The 20,487-nt window shown below is 32.9% G+C and overlaps 1 protein-coding gene across 9 annotated transcripts in view; it reads left to right on the top strand.

Annotated features, from left to right (window-relative positions):
• The window catches only part of RALB (RAS like proto-oncogene B), a 103,222-nt gene extending 82,989 nt beyond the window's left edge, over positions 1-20,233 (top strand). For 3 of the 9 annotated variants that reach the window (XM_031959943.1, XM_023499164.2, XM_012544674.3), the window contains 4 exons: positions 2,130-2,297; positions 6,029-6,237; positions 12,911-13,088; positions 18,558-20,233. In XM_031959943.1, the coding sequence (XP_031815803.1) occupies positions 2,184-2,297; positions 6,029-6,237; positions 12,911-13,088; positions 18,558-18,677 (621 nt within the window). In that variant the 5' untranslated portion in view covers positions 2,130-2,183 and the 3' untranslated portion in view covers positions 18,678-20,233. The remainder of the gene's footprint in view (positions 1-2,129; positions 2,298-6,028; positions 6,238-12,910; positions 13,089-18,557) is intronic. The other 6 variants (XM_023499165.2, XM_012544675.3, XM_012544678.3 and 3 more) reach the window with 3 other exon arrangements.
• Positions 20,234-20,487: the final 254 nt, after the last annotated feature.

Raw genomic sequence — 20,487 nt, 5'->3', positions numbered from 1 at the left:
TTAACAATTGCCAAACCTCTTGTTCCAATTTTTCACCTCTTACCCCCCCACCCCCTCCCCCAGATGACAGGATGACCAGTAGATGTTAAATACATTAAAATATAAATTAGATACACAATAAGTATACATGACCAAAACGTTATTTGCTGTACAAAAAGAATTAGACTCTGAAATATTGTACAGTTAGCTTGTGAAGGAAATCAAAAATGCATGTGTGCATAAATATAGGGATTGGGAATTCAATGTAATGGTTTTTAGTCATCTCCCAGAGTTCTTTTTCTGGGCATAGCTGGTTCAGTTCATTACTGCTCCATTGGAAATGATTTGGTTGATCTTGTTTCAAGTCTTTTATTTTCACAACATATGCACGGACAATTTGATAACATTGACCTTTGCATACCCTTGTGCTGCAGATTTTCTCCTTCTCCCCACCCCTCCCCTAGGTGGCAGGCAATCCAATATATGTTAACCATGTTAAAATATATGTTAAATACAATATATGTACAATTCTCTTGCTACACAAGAAAAATCCGATCAAAAAAAAGAAAGTAAACAAGTAAGAAAACAAAATGCAAGCAAACAATATCAAAAGGAGTGTGAAAATGCTATGTTGTGATCCATACTCAGTTCCCACAGACTCTCTCTGGATACAGATGGCTCTCTTCATCATAAGATCATTGGAATTAGCATAAACTGATTTCTCAATGCTATCCCTTTGAGATTCCCTTGGTGAGCACAAAGAACAGGTTAAAGAAGGGGGAGAAATGCAGTGATAGAGATAGGTGAGCTGAGAAGAATTTTGTGGATCTGGATCATTAAGATGGAAGAGTGATAGGGTGGTAGGAGCTAGGGAGAACCAGGTTGTTTAAAAGAAGGGAAAACTGACTTAAGTCAGTAATAAAGAAGATCAAAGTTCCTATGTCAGTAGTGAAATCAGGCACATAAGTAGCCTTTGCACCTAGTGGAAATGGAGAGACCTGATCTTTGAAACAATATGGAGGGACAGCTAGGTGGTCCTAGCATAGGCCTTAGAGTCAGGAAGCTCTGAGTTCAAATTCAGTTTTAGGCACTTGTCACTACTAGGTGTATGACCCTGGGCAAGTCACTTAATCTGTATTGTTTTATGAAGGAAAGAAGGAAGGAAGGAAGGAAAGGAAGAAAGAAGGGAGGAAGGAAAGAAAAGAGGAAAAAAATGAGTTTCATTTATTTGGAAGAATCCGTTTCTTATTGTATGTTTACATGTGATATTTAATCCAGGAATTGCTAGTCTCATTACTTTTTTTTTCCTTCTAATATAACTAAGTTTTCATTATCATTAATACTTAGTATATTAATTTTTTTTAAAATTCTAACTTTAATACTAAGATGAAAATAAAGATTTTGCTGAGGCAATTGGGGCTAAGTGACTTGCCTAGGGTCATACAGCTAGGAAGTGTTAAGTATCTGAGGTCGGATTTGAACTCAGGTCCTCCTGACTTCAGGGCTGGTTCTCTATCCACTGCCCCACCTACCTGCCCCAAAATTGTTTTATAAATTCACAGTAAAATCATTTCAGAGAATTACAAGAAAAATGAGAATTCATATTTTAAATTTATTTTTTCATCCTTTAATTTTGCAGTGTTTGGTATAGATAAAAATATACTCAATTCTCTCTATTTATAGCTTATACTCATTTCAGATGGAAGATTTTATGGGGGTAGAAGATGAGAGAATAGAGAATGGAAAATGAGATTGTATAAATGCTGAGCCTCAATCGGAGATTCTGTTCAGTGGCAATGATGAGGAGGTGATGGGGATAGTATCTAGAATTCAGGGCTGTTTGGTCATTTTGACTGAGGAAATGTGGCAGTTTGCAAAATGTTAATTTTCCTTGTTCAAGTTCTTTCCGCCTTTCTTAAACTGCTCAATGAAACAGACAGGACTATATATACTATTGCTTCTTACCTGGCTTGATTTCTGTAATTATTGACTTTATAAATTGTAGGAAGCTTTTTATTGCTTTCCAAGTTTAAAAGTTTAGCTCCTATTTGGGAATGTGTGAGTTAGGCTTCAATAGAAGGCATGGGTTTTATTTGATTGCAATTGGATAGAGAATAAAATGCCCCTAAGTCTTTGTCCTTTTTTATCAGCAGTTCTTCAACAGCTCCTTGGACAGTGCTCAGCAATCCTAAATAACAAAAACAATGGCTGCAAACAAGAATAAAAACCAGAGTTCATTAGTTCTTCACAAAGTGATCATGGTTGGCAGTGGAGGGGTGGGAAAATCTGCACTTACCCTTCAGTTCATGTATGATGAGGTAAGATTATTAAGTCACAAGTTGTCTTGCTTATTTATCTGTTGGTCCAAAGTATTTTCTCCTCCCTACTCATTTTTAAAAAAGGTTTTTTCTTCGTATTTATTTCCTTATATGCCCTTTAGGGTTATATAACAAATCAACCCCGTAAAAGGTTCCAGAAGAGTGAAAGATCTGCAGCCTCCTGTGAATATCAGCAAGAATAAAATTTATAAATTGTTGAAATCAGGTAGGTGATTTAAACTTTGGCAGGGCGGGGAGGGGCCTGGAGGGAAAGTTTCCATTTTCTTGCCTTTATTTCTTTTGTTACACTTTCATTCTGTTGTTTGTGGAGAAAAGGGAAGAGAAGAGGACAGAAAAATCTGTAATCTTCTTCAATTGCTAATGGGCTGATCAGTTTATAGCCTTGTGAAAAGTTAACTGTGAAATAGAGAACTGAACTGAATTTTTACAAGGTCTAGAATCTGATCTTTTTTGCCATAATTAATAGATGTAAAGTTTCCCTTACTTTTCTTCCACACAGCAAGAGTGAAGTCTGGCTTTCTGTCTCTTCCTCAGCCTTGCCAAAGTTTAAATCACTTACTCGATGTGGGTGTCATAGTCGAAACTGTGCTGCATCTGGTGTGATAATAGATATTATCTTGCATACATTTTGGCGAAGGACTCTGCTCTATGCCCCAGATGGAGTGTTCTTTGCTGGCCTTATTTAGAAGAGGTAACTGAACTGCTCCTATGGTATTCTACTTGATGATTAAAATACATTCTTTGGTGTCCACTTATATTTACTTTGTACCACAAACTAAAATGGGATGGCAAACATCTGCTTGATTGAATGAAAATATGAAAATACTATTTGCAAAAGGAGAGACAGATTTGGATCCTAGATCAGAGAGATTGTTTTTTCCCTTCAGTGACTTGTGTGCTGCTTTAACTTTTTCATCTATAATCCTAATGAGGAATCATGGAATGAAGAAACAGTATTAGAGACAGAGACTTCATCAATTAAGGGAAGGTTCACACAAAATATGGCTAGTCCTTCACAGATGAGCAAACCCAGAATTCAGGGGCAGGGCAGAATCTCTGGTAATGTGGTATAGAGCACTAGATTTGGAGAAGAGAATTGACTATAATTCCTAAGTCTTTTATTTCTTCCAGTAGGTAGGTCTTAGGTGGTTCACTTTTTTCCTCTGAGACTTATTTCCTGATCTGTAAGATGAAAGGATTGGATTAGACCATTGATTCTCAAAATATGGGACTCCTGGTGTCCTTGAGACCCTGTAAGGGGTGTTTTTGAGGTCAGAACTATCTATATTAAAATATAAAGATTATTTGTCTGTTAAAATGCTCCTCCCTCTTCCAACTACATATCTGTGTGAGGCCGGATTTTCTTCATATATTTCAACCAAAACAACATATCACAACAGATTGAATGCAGAAGCAGATCTGAGAATCCAGCTGTCTTCTTTTAAGCCAGACATTAAAGAGATTGAAAAAATATGTTAAAAAAAAAAAACCTGCCCAAATCTTAAAATTTTTTTTTGTTTTGGAAAATTTGTTGTTTTTCATTAAAATGTTATTTATTTCAACTTGTAATAAATTGATTGTTATTTTAAGTGAGATAATAAATTAAAAAATTTACTGAATCTGATTTCTAATGTGGCAAATATCAAAACTCAATGTACCAAGATAAGTAAAAACTCTTTGGGAACTTAATTTTTAAGAGTAATAAAAGTTTGAGAATTCCTGAACTAGACACTATCTACATTTCTTCTAGCTCTTAATCCAAGATGACTAAGGCTTTGAGGATGAGTTTTGTCCTTGGCTACCAAGCCTTAACTAGTATGACTGCTTGAGCCACAGAGAAATTATTATTATTATTATTATTATTTTGAAGGGGAGAATGACTAGAGGAAAAGGAACAAGCATGGATTCAAATGGAGTAATTTTCTAATATTACTACTCTCTGAAATTGGGATTGACAAGAGAATTTAGGTGGTATATTAGGTATAGTATTGGGCCTGGAGTAGGAAGACTTAAGTTCAGATCCGACCTCATAATTCTTAGCTCTGTGATCCTGAGCAAGTCATGGAAATCTCTGCTTGCCTCAGTTTCCTCACCTATAAAATGGGAATAATAATAGCACTGATCTCCCAGGGTTATTATGAAGATCAAATGAGATAATAATTGTAAAGTACTTAGTACAGTGGCACTATATAAATGCCCTTTACTTTTCATAAGTGGTATAGTGGTTAGAATGTTAGATTTGCAGTTAGGATAACCCAAGTTTAAATCCTTTCTCAGACACTTATTAGCTACATGTTACTAGGCAAGTCATTTAACCTCTCTGGGTCTTAGTTTCCTCATCTATAAAAATTGCACTGCCTCACAGGATCATTTTGAGAGTAAGATGAAGGAATATATGTCAAGTGTTTGTAAAGTGCTATGTAAATGTTAACAAATGTTTTTAGATATTATTCTCTGGTATGTGTTCAGGTTTGGGAAGAGGACAGTTAGTGGGGTAATATGGTAAAGGGAAAAAAAAAACTTTTGGAAGGGAAAGAGCGAAAAAAATGGATGAGAGGAGACTTGTGCTTTTGTTGTCCCTATTTGATTTTCTGTTATATAGTTAGTTTTACATTTGAAGATCATATCATAGGTAGAATGATGATGACTCTCTGGATGCAAGCAGTTAGCAAGTGACTGCCTCTCTATGTGATTTAAGTAAAGTATCAATTTCTAGGATTTTCTAGTTATGTGTCCCTTCACTGATATCCAGAAACCTGACGGTAATCATGTTATAGCTTTGGTAGTAATGGTGTCTGTAGAGAATTGGCAAAGGGGTTTTAGTGTGAAGAATAAGTGAGAAAAAAAATAAACAAAAAAAAGATACTTTAAGATTTTATGACTTGTGGCAACGGAATGCTTAAAGATTGTCAAATAACAACTTTTGAGGAAATATGAATTTTTTTCCCCCAATAGAATCAGTCTAGGTCATATTCACTAATGTTCTAAAGAAGCTTGTTACCTATTTTTCTATCTGAAAAAATGTAAACATCAGAGTTGTAATCTAGATGTCTAAAAATAGTATACATTATTCATTTAGTAAGGAGGTGTATAGTAGGATCAGGACATTCTGACTCACAAGTCTTAGAGGAATAAATAGAACTAAAAAAAAAAACCCACAAGCAAACCTCTCATCAATTCAAAAATACTTCAGTGAAAGTGAATTGAGTTATGATATTTAAAGGACGTTTTTTAGCAATTACTTTTTAAAAATAAAAAAGTGATGCCACATTTTATACCTGGTTCATTGGAAACAAGTTTGTCAACAAAAATGAAGATATCTTAGATGTTTGGGAAGGGATAAAGTATAGTTATTGTGAGGAAGATGCTTCTATAAATCTCAAGATATTGTATCAATGTGTGTTTCTTATTTTTGTAACTATTACAACCTATCCTATCTGTTCTTCACTTTTTCCCCATATATAAAATCAGGATAATACTTTTCTTTGCAGAAGTATTCAAAGACAAATGAAAGGATAGATCATATGTTGCTTTGGAGGAACTAAACCATCATATAAATGCAGAACATTAATAATAATTAAACAGTGAAGACATACAGTGGGCACTCAGTAAATATTTTTAGTTTATAAGCAAACTATATGTGTGTAATATTAAAATTCTGTTTTTGAAGTAGTTATTTGATTACATTACTTGTGTATTGTGTTCTTTAGTTTGTAGAAGACTATGAACCTACAAAAGCTGACAGTTATAGAAAGAAAGTGGTCCTTGATGGAGAAGAAGTGCAGATAGACATTCTGGATACAGCTGGACAAGAAGATTATGCAGCTATTCGAGACAACTACTTCCGTAGTGGGGAGGGGTTTCTCTTAGTTTTCTCCATAACAGAACATGAATCCTTTACAGCCACAGCGGAATTCAGGTATGTTTTCAAATAAAAGATATATGAAGCTTCTCGAGGATTTTTTGTTTTTCTTCCTTCTTATATCCTAGTTTGAGAAGTAATGTATGCCAATAATATCACTCCCAGTGAAACTCCTTGTTTAACGACGGTGTTGGGACTTCTAAATAGAAGTTTAGCTATTTGTTTTTCTGATACTTATGGATCAAATCAGCAGTCTGCACTAGATTCCATCTGTGGACCTTTTGGCTTGTTATTATGGTTACAAATACTGGAATATTATTTTCTCCAAAAGAGGACCTATTGATTAATGAGTATATTTATATATGGGTGTGTGTTTCATATATTTGTATATTACATGCACATATACACAATAATTGGTGACTGTATTTGTATAACACTGAAGAGATAGTGAGTAACTAATGTAACATGTTTTAAAATTTCAGTGGAAATTTGTTATTGATTGTATTTTAAGGTTTGTTTTTGTAAGACACTGACAGAGGAAAAGATTTGACTTGAAACGATAAAGCTTGCTAAATAAGAATTTTAAATATATCACTTTAATTGTACACTTTAAAGGTTTTTTTTTTTTGGCAAAATTTAAAAGACTTCCAGCTGCTAATCTTCTAGTTAAGAGATAGGATCTTTAGGGTACAATCACTGTTTACTTTGATACTTCCCCCATTCAGAATTCCCTGTATTTCTTGAGGAATTATAGATTTTTATCTGTGTTTCTCATAAGCAATTACTTAGTTATTTTAAGTTAACTTAAAGTGTCTTAACCTCAAAGAGACTTTGACAACTGGACAAAACTCCCAGTATTTTCTTTTCCTTTCTTAGCAAGTTCTGGTCACAGAGTCAGGTGACCATCAATGGGTGAAAATGAGGAAGCTAATTTTTTTAATCCAAGATTGGGAAGGAAGCATCATTGAGCCAGAAAGGCCTCAAAGGTTGAATGAAGGTAAATAAGAAAATATGAGTGGAAGACAACAAAAAGCAGTATCTCAGTTCTTCCATTAAATAGTTTTGAGTCATTTAAGTATATTATATTTTAATATAGTGTATAATACCATTCAATTGCTCACATTAAAATAGTATTATTTTAGTATTAAAATAGTAAAGGATCCTTTTTCCTCCTAAAGAAGGAGGCTAACATAAGATTGTGGTATAATTATGTTCCTAGAAGTCCTTTTTCAGGCATTTTCTTTGCTACTTCTGTTTCTTATGGACCTTGGTTTCCAAGTGTAGCAAATGTACTTTCAATTATTTTCCCTTTTTGGAGGAATTCAGACTTTCCTGTTTTATATTTTTCCTTTTTCAGAAGATAAAAAGGATATGTACAACATATTAGTCTATTTTCTAGTCTTTTGTTTTCTCTTGTTTCATGATTTACTTAGAAGGAAAGAAGTACTGTTATCCTAGGAGAAAGATTATGTCATCCTTTTTTTCCAACAAGGCTAGCATTAAAAGGACATTTATGTTTTTAATGGTTCTACATAATTTGTTTTATCTTGAGAATTGTGTGATAATGTAAAAAAAAGTCTTAAAAGAAAGGATACCTGTGAAAGGCAAGGTAGAAAGAATGTTTTATACCTATGCTATATTTTTAGTTCTAGGACTCATATTATGTCCAAGGGCAAATCACTTAACCTTTTTGAGTGACAGTTTCTTTATTTGTAAAATGGATATAATACTTGCTCTACTTATCACACTGTGTTGTGAATAAAGCTCTATGTAAACTTTGGCTACAAGTCCCAGAACCAGCTCATTTTTTTTTTTTTTTTTTTTTGTGATTGAATACAGATAGGTGGAGATTGATTGTTGAATTCAGAGATTCTTGTGCTAGTCTTTATTTATTAAAAAATAAACTGGACATGGTGCTATATTTCTGTAAAGGTTTGTTTCTTTGTTTTCGCATAGGGTGGGGAGACGTGGGCATGGTTATAGGCAATAGAAAAGGAGCCAGTATAGACAGGAAGAGATTGAAGATAACTGATACAATAGAAATGACAAAGGGGGCTCTCTGTTGGAGGAGAATGGGATGGATCACTAATTCAGTGGATATATCTCTCTACCCTTTGAAACTAATTAGAAATTGTCATCTTGTGCCTTTTCATAGGAGATCATCTTCTGAGCCTATAATGAAATCTTTTTTATTATGTACTTAAAAATAACCTCATTTCAATCAATTTCTAAACATTTATTAAGAACTTACTATATATTGAGTACTATGCTAATCATTTTGGTATAAAGAAAGGCATTCTCCATCCCACAGGGGGAAAAAACACCCAACAACCCAGTTTTTGTCCTCAAAGAAGGGGATTCTATTTCTTATTTTAATAGGGGAAACATGTAAAAAAACTAAATAAATACAAGATGTATACAAAGTAGGTAGAAGGTAAATTGAAAAAGAAAGTTTTAGCAAGAAGGACCAAGAAAGGCTTCTTGTATAATATGGAATTTGAATTGTCTTAAAAAGGAAACCAGGGAAAATAAGAGATGGGGGTGAGGAAGCAGTATCCTAGGCATGGAGATAGTCATTGAAAAAGTCTGGAGGTGGGAGATGGAGGGTCATCTTGAAGGAATAGCAAGACCACAAGTTTAGGTAGATCACAGACTGAACATAGAAGAATAAAGTATAAGACTGAAAATGACAAGAGAAGAACATACTAGGTTATGAAGAGCTTTAAATTAATAGGAAATTAATTAGGTTCCATTGAGTTGGGGGATGATGACATGGTCAGATTTGCACTTCAGAAGATGACCTTGGCAATTGAATAGTGGATTGGTGGAGGGAAATATTTAAGGCAGGGAAACCAGTTAGAAGGCTATTAGGCATTAGCCCAAATAAGAGGTGATAAGGCTCTGAACTAGGGTTGCAGTTAATAAGTGGAGAACGAATATAAGTGAAAGATGTTGTATAGGAGAACCAATAACATCTGGCAACTGATTAATTATGTGGGGTAAGTGAGAATGGGGAGTTGAGGAACAGCTGTTTACGGAGACAAATTGCAAACATCTATTCTTCCTTTTCTAATCTCTGAAGATTTGATTTCATGTGTTTTAATAGACTAGAAAAAAACATGCTTTTTATCTGCTTATTATACGTTCCACACAACATAAGGTATCACATAAATGGAAAACCCACAAGGTTTACATTTATGGGGGGGTTATTTTCCAAAAATTTTGCCCAGAAATAGAGGTGGGAATCCCTTTGGGACTTCCCCCTGCCCAGTATCTAGTTACAATATTTTGGTTATTACCCTTTGTTTTTTTTTTTTTAATGTCTAAAGTGATTTTGTTTTGGTGTATACCTGACACTTCATTGCTGTAGAGTGTCCCAGTGAGGAAACTTCCTTCCCCAATATACATTGTTTGGCAACTAGTCTATAACACATAGTCTTAAGAAAGTTGTCTGGGGCAGTTGAGAAGTTAAATATCTGAGGTAGAACTTGAAAACTGCTCATTCTGATCTTTGAGGTTAACCCTTATCCATTGTGCTATGATTCTTGTCTCATTAACACCTTAAGTTTTTACAATAGATGTTTAGTTTCTGAGAGATAAAACATGGTAGCTTATAGTTATATTATTTCAAAAAATGTATTGACGTCTATTCTTTTTACAACAAAACTATTTTCCAGTATATTGAGTCTCTGCTATTGGACTTTCTAACAAAGAAAAAGTTAAGCAGACATTAGAATAGTTACTGCTCCTGACAATATGTGCATCATTTTGTATCCTAGAATCTTCTCTTTCACCCCACACCTCTTTCCCAAAATAGGGATGTTTTATAATTTTTTTGTTTAGGCCAAGGTGAATCATTATAATTCATCTGATTTGGTTCCCTTTTAGTAGTATTTTTATTAATATTATTGTAATTATTATGCTGCATCTTCAAATTCTACTCTCTGACCTATGAACTTAAGATGAAATTTTCTTCAAATAATCCATTTATAAGATTTAGAGCATAAAGAAGACAAAATTTGTTTTGCTTAAAATCTAGGAGCTATTCTCCAAGTCTAGAAAACAAATACAAAAATTTACTAGTTAGAATTGATTTTCATCTTTAAATCTTCTAATTGTTTTTCTATAATTCATTTTCATGATATTCATTGAGAAAAATTAATATTACAACAGTTTCAGGTCTAATAACGCTTCAGATTCTTTCTCTTTCCCCTAATGTCCAATGGATATTTTCCTCTATCTATTCCTGTTAGAGGTCCCATTCTATACATCTCCTAGACCTATTCCAGTCTTCTCACACCTGCTTTCATGTAATATGCCCTTTACTCAGATTTTCTTCATCATGTCCACTTCTTGATCCTAAGGATACCTTCATTTCTAGGATGGCAGAAACAGAACTTGGAGCTTCATGTGCCTAGAGAGAGGTGGCTATAATTATCCAACCCTTGGAATTATTACCCATCCCTAAAACTGCTACTGAGAAACTTCCCTTCTTTTTGTATACACCTGGTTGTAGAGGGTAGAACTTTGGAGAAGTATACTTGAAACAAGGTGTTAACTCTGTGGAATTGATGAGATAATGGTTCTCTAGTTCATATATATCTAGTATGACATAATGATATAATCACTTTAGATTTGCTTATACTCAGTATACTGTAATGATGTAATTGTAATAGGGTATTTAAACTGGGAACAAATTCAGACTTAGAGGGAGACTGGTTGAGACTGTCAGGCTGCAGGAAGAGACTGGATCAGGCTCTGACAAGACACCGACTGTGTGAGAGTTTACATTTTGTTGCCAAAATGTAATGTTCTGGCTAGCTTTCTGGAGGTCCTTTGGAAGGGCCTTGGTCTCAGCAGGATAGACATCACAAGAATGGAAAAGAATAGAGTCCAAAGTCTTTATTGTCTCTTACACAGTCTGTGTCTGTCATAGTCTGACCCAGTCTCCTCCAGCAGTCTGACAGTTTGCCAGTATCAACCAATTTCCCTCAGTGAATTGGGTTTGCAACTAAAAAAGCTAAAAAAAGAACAATTCCCAATTAAATACCAAATTTGAAATTCTGAAAATTGTAATGTTCGGGCTAACTTTCTTGAGGACCTCGGGATCAGTCCAAGTCCTTGGTCTTAGTGGACCAGAGGCTGGTCAAAGATGGAATGTCCATTTCCAATCCTTCTTCGCCCTTATATACCTTATTGTAATTACATCATTATAGTATACTGAATATGTGTGAACTAGAGAACCATCACATCACCATGCTAAGTACTAAATATATATGTAAACTAGAGAACCATCATCTCATCAGTTCCACTGAGTAAACACTTTGTTCCAAGTATACTTCTCCAGAGTTCTGACCCTTTACACCTGGCCACCAAGATTGGTTGATCTTTGGCTTAAGAGTATTCTAAGCCAGGAGTTGGTTGAAGAGTAGATGATGAGAGAAAATTCTAAGCTTGGGGCATAGTCAATGCAGAGAGTTATGATCTTGAGAGCTGGAATATAATGAATGATGAACAAAAAGTCCATCAAATATAACTAGAGTGTATAGAGCACATGCATGGGAGTAAGATATAAGAAGACTAGAAAGACAGGAAGGGGCCAAATTGTGAAGGGAATTAAATTTCAAACAGAGACGTTTATATTTTATCCTAAAAGTTAATAGACTGGAATTTGAATAATAGGGTTGCTGTGGTCTAATCTATACTTTAGGAAGGTCAGTTTGCTAGCAGTGTAGAGGATAGGTTGGAAAGGGGAAAGAATTGAGGTAGGAAAATTCAAGTACTTATATATGAGGTTGATGAACATTTGAGAATTAAAATTTTGGCTATGTGAGTGGAAAGAAGGGGACACAGAAGTGGGGAAAGAACTAACTGTTTATAATATGGGATGAGTAAAAGTGAGAAGTTAATGAGGACACGGAGATTACAAATGCTGGTGACTGTAAAGATGGTTAAATTGTTAGCTTAGTTTACCTTTTTCATTTTGTTTTTAGGCTAAAGAAATGCTTTGAATTAAGAAATTGATATGAAATTCTAGGGCTTCATCTTTATTGCCATGCTTAGTATTTTTAAAAAATTTAATAAATAATGTTGATAGGGCTTCTGGGAATAACTTAACCTGTACATACTTAAGATAGTGAATGGTTAGGCCCTTCTATCTTAAAAATCCTTCATCATTCTAATGTTAGTAGTGTTGGAATATACATGCAAAAACACAAACACATAAAATTATTCTTTGCATTTGTGTCTAATTGTTAAGAGATTGACCTTTGTAATGCTGCCATTTCATATTTAGGGTACATTGTGTACCTAAACTTAAAAAAGTGAACTATTTATTAATAAAAGAATATGAAAATTACTGTATAGCAAAAGTTAACTTTTGGGGGAAGGGAGAAACTTGACTAAGTACATATATGCCTCCTCTTTTGGTCCTAGCAGATGCCTCTGAGTGTTATGCTTCCTCAGTCTGTCTCAGCATGTAGTGCAGGACTGCCATTGAGCTCCACCTTGAGGAGGAAGTACTGAGCTTCCTAACCATTCCTGTATTTATTTATTTCTGGGGATGTTATTTTTAAAATACAGTGTTTGAAATGTGGCTCTTGCAGAAAGTACTTGTCAGGTATTTGTGAAGTTTTCATTATTTCTACAGCTCTTAAATGTTGTTGCTTTTATCACTATTGATATGACTTACAATCTTGTCAGCTATTTTATTTTTGATGTAATACATCAGGGAACAGATTCTGCGTGTTAAGGCTGAAGAAGATAAAATCCCTTTGCTTGTGGTGGGAAACAAATCTGACTTGGAAGAGCGGAGACAGGTACCCATTGAAGAAGCCAGAAGTAAAGCAGAGGAATGGGGTGTCCAGTATGTAGAGACATCTGCCAAAACTAGAGCCAATGTAGACAAGGTATGGAATTTCTTTTCTTTTAAGGTGATATAAGAAATAATAAAAATATTATTCTTAACTTTTTTAGTTATAAAAAAACTTATAGAAGTTTGAACACAATAACTAGAATTTTTACAAATATTTAAGTTACTAATCAATCTTCTAAGAAATGATTTTCCCCCCCCCCATTAAAACATCAGAAAAGAGCTAACTCAAAAGTTTTGATTCATATCAGACAACTTTGGTTCAAAATATATTGAATTTTTTACAAAGTTATTTGAAGTAAAGATTTAAGTAATCGATATATTTTGGGGGAAGCTGGTTGAAGGGGAGGGATGATCATTAAGTGCTTCATGTTTTGTTCTCTTAATGCTAATAAAGAGCAGGTTTAATTCACTCAGTTCACTTCACAGAGGAACTAACTAAAACTTTAGCCAATTTACCTGGTTTGGTTTTCATTGAATTTGGATATTTCAGTTTTCTCATCCTTCAGGATGAGAAAGCACTAAAGCTACCTCCTAATTTGGTCTCTAAACAGTATTCATTCTTAAGGCCTAAATTTTTTAACTCTCCTTTTTTTTCTTTTGGATATTTGAAATTTTTGTGAGGACATTCAGGATGATATTGACATGAATTAAACTTAAAGAGAGGGAGGGGAAAAGAGAGGAGAAATTTAGGTACTAAATATTCCTCTTAAAGAGTACTTAAAAAACAGTAGATATGATTTTATAAAGTCAGTGTATTTATCCAGGAAAAAAACCCAGAAAAATGGGGCTTTCCTCCACCGCTATCATTTTGCATGCTTGTGTTTTTCAGATTTGGCCTATCACTTACCAATCACAGAGTTATTAATCTCTCTTTATATTAGTTTTATTGGTATCTAGACCGGAATTGAGATTTTCCATATGTTTTTATGATTTTTTTGTTCATTTGGAGAAAAGAGTCATCTTCATTATGAAAAAAGAATTTATACACATTATGACCTAGTTGTTTTGAACTGGATGTAGGAAGAATTCTGAGGAATAATATCTCAGGATATTATCAAAGGTGATAGACTCTTTATGAGAGATAAGCGTTTTGGGAAATTTCTGTTAGGAAATTATAGTCCTGCCTTCTTTAGTGAAGAATGTCTCATTGTGAAACATATCTAAGTAGCATATAACATTGTTTAAAAGTCTGTTTCATTTCAGTCTTTATATGAATTATTACGTAGTTTCATACCTCTGCTTCCTTGGAAATTAAATGATCCTTAATCTTAGAAATAATAATAAATGTCAGATAATGACTCTCTTTTGCAAATAAGGAAGCCTTTCTCAGTATGAAATCACTGATGAATATGTTTCTATCCCCATATGAAATTTGTTTCTCCCTCTTGGACCAGCTTTACCTGTCAAACCAGAACAGGCAGGATTTTGGAATGGTACTATTGTTTTCACTTATAAACAATTTATATGAAAGAGAACTGTTTTTCAAGATAGCTGACAACTGTTTGTGTCATCTTTTTAAATTGAGTCATTCTTTCTCCTCTATTGCTAGAACAAAAATAACCTGAAATGTGTGTTTTATTATTATTCATAGCTGATGATAAACTTGTTAATTACTGGGTGGTGGTCTTTTAGGTAACATTTATAGTAAAGAGTAGCTCTAGTCATAAAACTTCTTTAGGTTCAGAGTTTTCCTAATCTGTTGGGGAGAATCTCATTCTTGTTTGATACTACTAATACAACTGTACTTAGAATCTTGTGCAGTAGAGAAATATATTTTTAGGGGTAATAAAAAGAAGGAAAACTGTGTAATGAAAAAAGCACCAAACTTAGAATCATATGACTTGGTTCAAATCTCCTACTTATTTTTTTTCCCCTGAGGCAGTTTGGGTTAAGTGACTTGCCCAGGGTCATACAGCTAGGAGGTATAGAAACATCTAAATAATTGGAGAAATCTTTTTTTTTTAATTGTTTAAAGTTAGGCAATGTCATATAATAAAAATGACATTACTACTTAATTGGTTTTGGCACTGAATAAATAAATGAATTTAAGTTATTAAAGGATTCTAGAGCTAGAAGTAATCAGTTATGGAGCTAGAAGAAATCATATTTTGTCTGTTACAGAGTCAAGAATCTAAAGGAAAACAAAAGTGGGAAGGAAAGAAGCTTTAATAGTATCAAAATCTCAAATTATACTATAAAACAGCAGTCATTAAAACTGTTTGCTACTGATTAAAAAGCAAAAAAAATTGATCAGTGAAACAGATCAATAACACAAAATATAGAAGCAAATGAACATAATGACATAATCTTAAATAACCTAAAGATCTCAGCTAGTGGGACAAGGGCTAACTTATTCAATAGAAATTGCTAGGAAACCTGAAAAACACTATGCCAAAAAATAATCATAGATTAGTTTTCATACTGCATACCAAGATAAATTCCTAAGTTTAATGTAAATGTCACATTGCACCTAAATTACAGGAATAGGGAAAGGAAAACCATGATAGCATTTTTGTATAGGAGAATTCCTAAACAAGCAAAGGAATCACAGAAAATAAAATAGATAATTTTGATCACATAAAATTGAAAATTTTTTACATAAAACAGATGAATTAGGAGGGCAACAGTTAACTGGTTAAAAAAAAAAAACAACTTTGCAACAAGTTTCTCGGACAAAGTCTGATATCCAAGTTATATGAGGAACAAATTAAAATATTATGAGAATAATAGCTATTTCCCATTAGATAAATAGTCAAAGAATATGAGCAGGCAATTTTCAAAGGGAAAAAAACTATCAACTATAAAAAAGTGCTCTAAATCTTGAAAAAACTGTCTAGGTGGGAGAAAAGGAAATCATAGTTATTGGAGGGGTTTTGGATATTGATACAATTTTGATGGATCTTTAAATAAATTCAGCCATTCTGGAAAGCAATTTGAAACTATACTCCAAAAATCTCATATCCTTTGGCCCATCATACCACGAATAGGTTCATACTCCAAAGAGATTAAAGAAAAAAAGAAAATAATCAATATGTACAAAAATATAGCATTTTGTTTTATACAATAACTAATCAGGGATAATCATCAGTTGGGAAATAGCTTTATGGTATTTGAATGTATTTTATTATACAGTAAGAAATGATGAAAGAAATGGTTTCTGGAACACCTGGGAAGTCTTGTGTGGACTAACTCAGAGTGAAGTGAACAGAACCATGTATATCAAACTATATATATATAGCATTGTAAGGAAAAACAACTCTAAAAGACTTAAAAAATTTGATCAATGTAATGTCCAAGAAGACTGATAATAAAATAAATCTCCCTTCTTTCTCACAGAGAAGTGATGAACTGAAAATGCAGAATTAGACATAGATTTTTGGACAAGACAAATATGTAAATTTATTTTTCTTAACTCTGCATGTATGTTATAAGGTTTTTTTTTTTCTCCCTAGGGAGACTTAAGAAATTATATAAAAAAAAAAAAGAAAGGAAAGAGGACCATTGAAAAAATGGATAGAAGCAAACCAAAGTTCAAAGGTTCACAGATGAGCAGGAAAGCTTCAAAAGTAACATATTGGGAATTTATAATATGTATTTTCAAAAGCAAAATTTTCATAATGGTGACTTTTTGGTTTCACATAGAGTCTTTCTCCACTCTACATTGGATAACATATACTCATTTTACTTAGTGGTGTTGAGAATAAAAAAAATTATTTAAATGTCTACTGGTGCTTCTTTAACATTTCCTCCTTATCTTCATCTATAAAGAGGCTTAGATTAGCTGATTTTCAGGCTTTCTTACAACTCTTAATCCTATGTGTAAGACAGTGAAAAAATTTTTGTCCTTTTTTAACTTGTGTAAGGGTGAGCATATTTATCCAAATTGTGATTTTTAGGATTCTTTGGAGTCAAAAGAAATACTCTTGGTTTGTCTGTCAGTTTCTGATAGAATTGGATTTGAGGTTAAATGGAATAATGGATAAACTGGGTTTGTGGATAAATGACTTGTTCAAGGTATCACAGCTTGAAAGTGTATAAGGTTATATTTGAACTCAGTCCTGACTTCAGTCCTGATGCCCTATCCATTGTATCACTTACCTACCCAAGTATTTGTTTCTTTTTCTTTTCTTTATTTCTTTATTTCTTTTTTTTTGAGAACATCTGAAAATGTTTTAGCAGCCTTATCTCTTTGTGTGGGGGTGGGATTTATATGAATTTTCTGGAACATTAGAGCAAGGATATGTATCTGTGAATTGAACATATACATTTTTGAAACTGTTGGATCAAAAAGTTTAAATATACATTAGCAAAACACTAAAAATAAAAAAAGTATTGAAAAGAATATGCAATATTGGTCGATTTATAGTTTTTGGGGAACCTGTAATCACTGGCATAAGAATTATTATATTCCTGAGCATTTCAAAACAAGGTATAACATAGTCATCATGGAATTACAAAAAGTTATCCTAACAACTTTTTAGTTCACAACACTGAAATTATACATTTTAGTACAAAATCGTCAAGAGCATTATGAAATTGAGGGGGGAGGAGAGGAAAGGAAGATAAGTAGTGGTAGAGAGAGCCAATCCTTCAAAAACTTATTATATATCCTTAGTTCATTTGGGCCTTGCCTTTATTCTAGTATTCCAGAAAGTTCATATTTATTGCTTTCCCCCCAAAAAAAGAGAGTCTGGGAGAGTTGCTGGAGGCTGAAAGAAAAAAGTGACTTGTTCAGGGTTCCAAAGCTAATGTGTTCATTCATTCACAGCATCTGGATTCATCATTGGTCAGAATTTAATCAGAATTCTTTTAGTGTCTTTCAGTTCTTGTCTTCATTTATATTATTGTAGTTGTGTATTTTCTGTTTTCTTTGTTTTGCATCAGTTCATATATGTTGTCCCATATATCTCTGAATTTCTCATATTTGTCATTCTTTATGGTGATTCATTAATCACAATTTATATACCACAATTTGTCCAACCATTGCCCAGTTGAAGAGCATCTAATATTTTCAGGTTTTTGTTTCAACAAAAAAAAATGCTGCTATGAATATTTTAGTTAAAATTTCTGGGTCCTTTCTTTCCATCATATACCCAATAGACACCCAGTATTCCTGGGTCAAAGGAAATGGACTGTTTGGTTACTTTTCTTAAATAATTTTATGATTGGTCTTAACTTTTTTTTGGCACTGCATTTTATTTTTATTCTTCACAAAACAATAACAAGAAACTTTTTAAAACAGGTTGCTATGAGTAGTAACATTGAGAAAGCCCCTTTCCATTTTTATTTTAGATCATTTATATGATATAAACATCTAAACATCATTAATCTATTCATTTGACAACTATATTTAAATAATTTTTCTTCTTTGCTCTAGGTCATCCTATGTTCTTATATAGTTTATTTTACTTTTTTCAAAATTAATTTTGATTTGTGCTTTAGCATATATTTGTATACTTTTTGTGAAGTAATTTTCTTTTCCCTCTTCTTTATTCTCCTTCAGGTATTCTTTGATTTAATGAGAGAAATAAGAGCAAAGAAGATGTCAGAAAACAAAGATAAGAATGGTAAAAAAAGCAGCAAGAACAAGAAAAGCTTTAAAGAAAGATGCTGTTTACTGTGATTACTGAGGTGGATCAAATCTGTCAGTTGTCACTGAGGACATAGAGCTGGATTCATGAAAGGAAGACTATTTCTTTAGTTGTACTTTCGTTTCTTTTAACCTGATTCATGCATTATTTCTTTAAATGGGGAAAAAAAAAAGGATTTGTAAATCAGTCAACAGCTGGCAGAAAAAAAATGACCCGTTTTTCCTGGAATGGAACAACTCTCTGTCAATTTTTTTAAAAACTAAAAGCTTAAAAAAAAAAAACAAACTTAGTATCACAGCCAGAAAGTAATCCAATGTTAATTTTAAAAATACTCTATTGTAGCTTATGATATTTTTCCAGTTTTTTAACCTTAAACCATTTTAGTCAGAAATCAAAATTTTTTTGTTTTCTTTAGGTTTGGGGAAGGAAAACCAGACTTCCACACACAGTAATTTAACACGTAACCATTTTATTAAGGGCAGTCAGAAATAAATTACAAAGCAAATTATAAAGCAAATGGTTTGATTATGTTTAATGACTTAGTAAAATTGAGTGACTTTTATAGACAAATTTTTCTTAGTATTTCCCAGTAGCTAAAATTTAAATATGAGTTTTCTCAACTAGGTCATTATAAAGTTCATAACCCTCATTCATACACACTTAAGGTATGAAATGTAATCTGTTCTGGCTTTATTTTTTTTATAATATTTAAATATTGGCTAGTTTTACCCTTATTGTCTGGTTCTTCCCTAAGGGTTCTAAGATTGTGTGAAAACTTTAAAACAAAAGTGCACTTTCTCATACTTTACCTTTTGCAGCTTTTTAATTAAAAAATAAACAACTGTTCCACAACACACTTTAAAACCTCATATTTATGCTAACTTCATACACTAATTGGCATTAACAATTTAACAAGCATCATTTTATCCCCAGATTAATTGTCATTATTTAAAAATTATACTTTTTTTTCAGAGCACTGATAAAACTCCTATGCATGTAGTAAATGTTGCTGGTGCTCTACTTTTTGTTTCTTTACTTTTTGTAGTTTAATACAAATTCCTTGAAAGAATGATGAGCTACAGTTGTAATTTAAAATCATGAAGCCTAGAGCCAGTGCCAGACATTTTGCTACCTCTCACAGAATTACTCAGTAATTCTAAATTTAAATCAGAAAAACAGTGAGGAGAGTGAAGGTAGGTCACTGCCATGTTCTCTGGTTGCAGTTTTTCATATAGTTTTCCTCTGACAGATATATTAACATTTAGAAAGAGATTTTTATTGGTGGAAGAAATATGGTTTTGTGTAGCTGTCCTACTTGCTGCTGCCATATTCCTAAGTTAAGCAATCATGCAAATTTTACCAGAAGGAAGAATAATATGGTTAAAAAAAAGTCAAAAGTTAGCAGCCTTTTCTTTTCAGTAAAAATGAGACTTCAAGTGTAGGTGCCAAAAAGAAAAAAAGAATAACACTTTCTATTTTATTGTTACAGAATTGTAAAGATTATGATTTTGATTTAGAAAACCATCTTGTATAACTTCCCAATGAATCATGAACTTTTTTTTGGAATAAAAAAAAGAAAAAAAACTTCTGAATTTGAGTCTTTTTTATTTTACATCTTCTTACCATCTATTCAAATCTTATCTAATGTTATCTACAATATACAAATAGCTGGTAAGATAAAAAGGAGGAAAAGATTTTCCTTTTTAAAATTTTCTCATGCTTGAAGCTCTACCAGACAAACATCATTATTTGGGTTAGCTTTCTGAAGTTGAAGGGAAACAAGGTTACATTTTAATCTTAAATGAATCTTCATTGGACTATTCCTCAAGGTGATGAGCTTTA

Source organism: Sarcophilus harrisii, chromosome 3 (assembly GCF_902635505.1).
Source record: "Sarcophilus harrisii chromosome 3, mSarHar1.11, whole genome shotgun sequence".
Classification (NCBI taxonomy): Eukaryota; Metazoa; Chordata; class Mammalia; order Dasyuromorphia; family Dasyuridae; genus Sarcophilus; species Sarcophilus harrisii.
The sequence above is the reverse complement of the archived record's forward strand: the minus strand, read 5'-3'. Positions and strand labels throughout refer to the sequence as shown.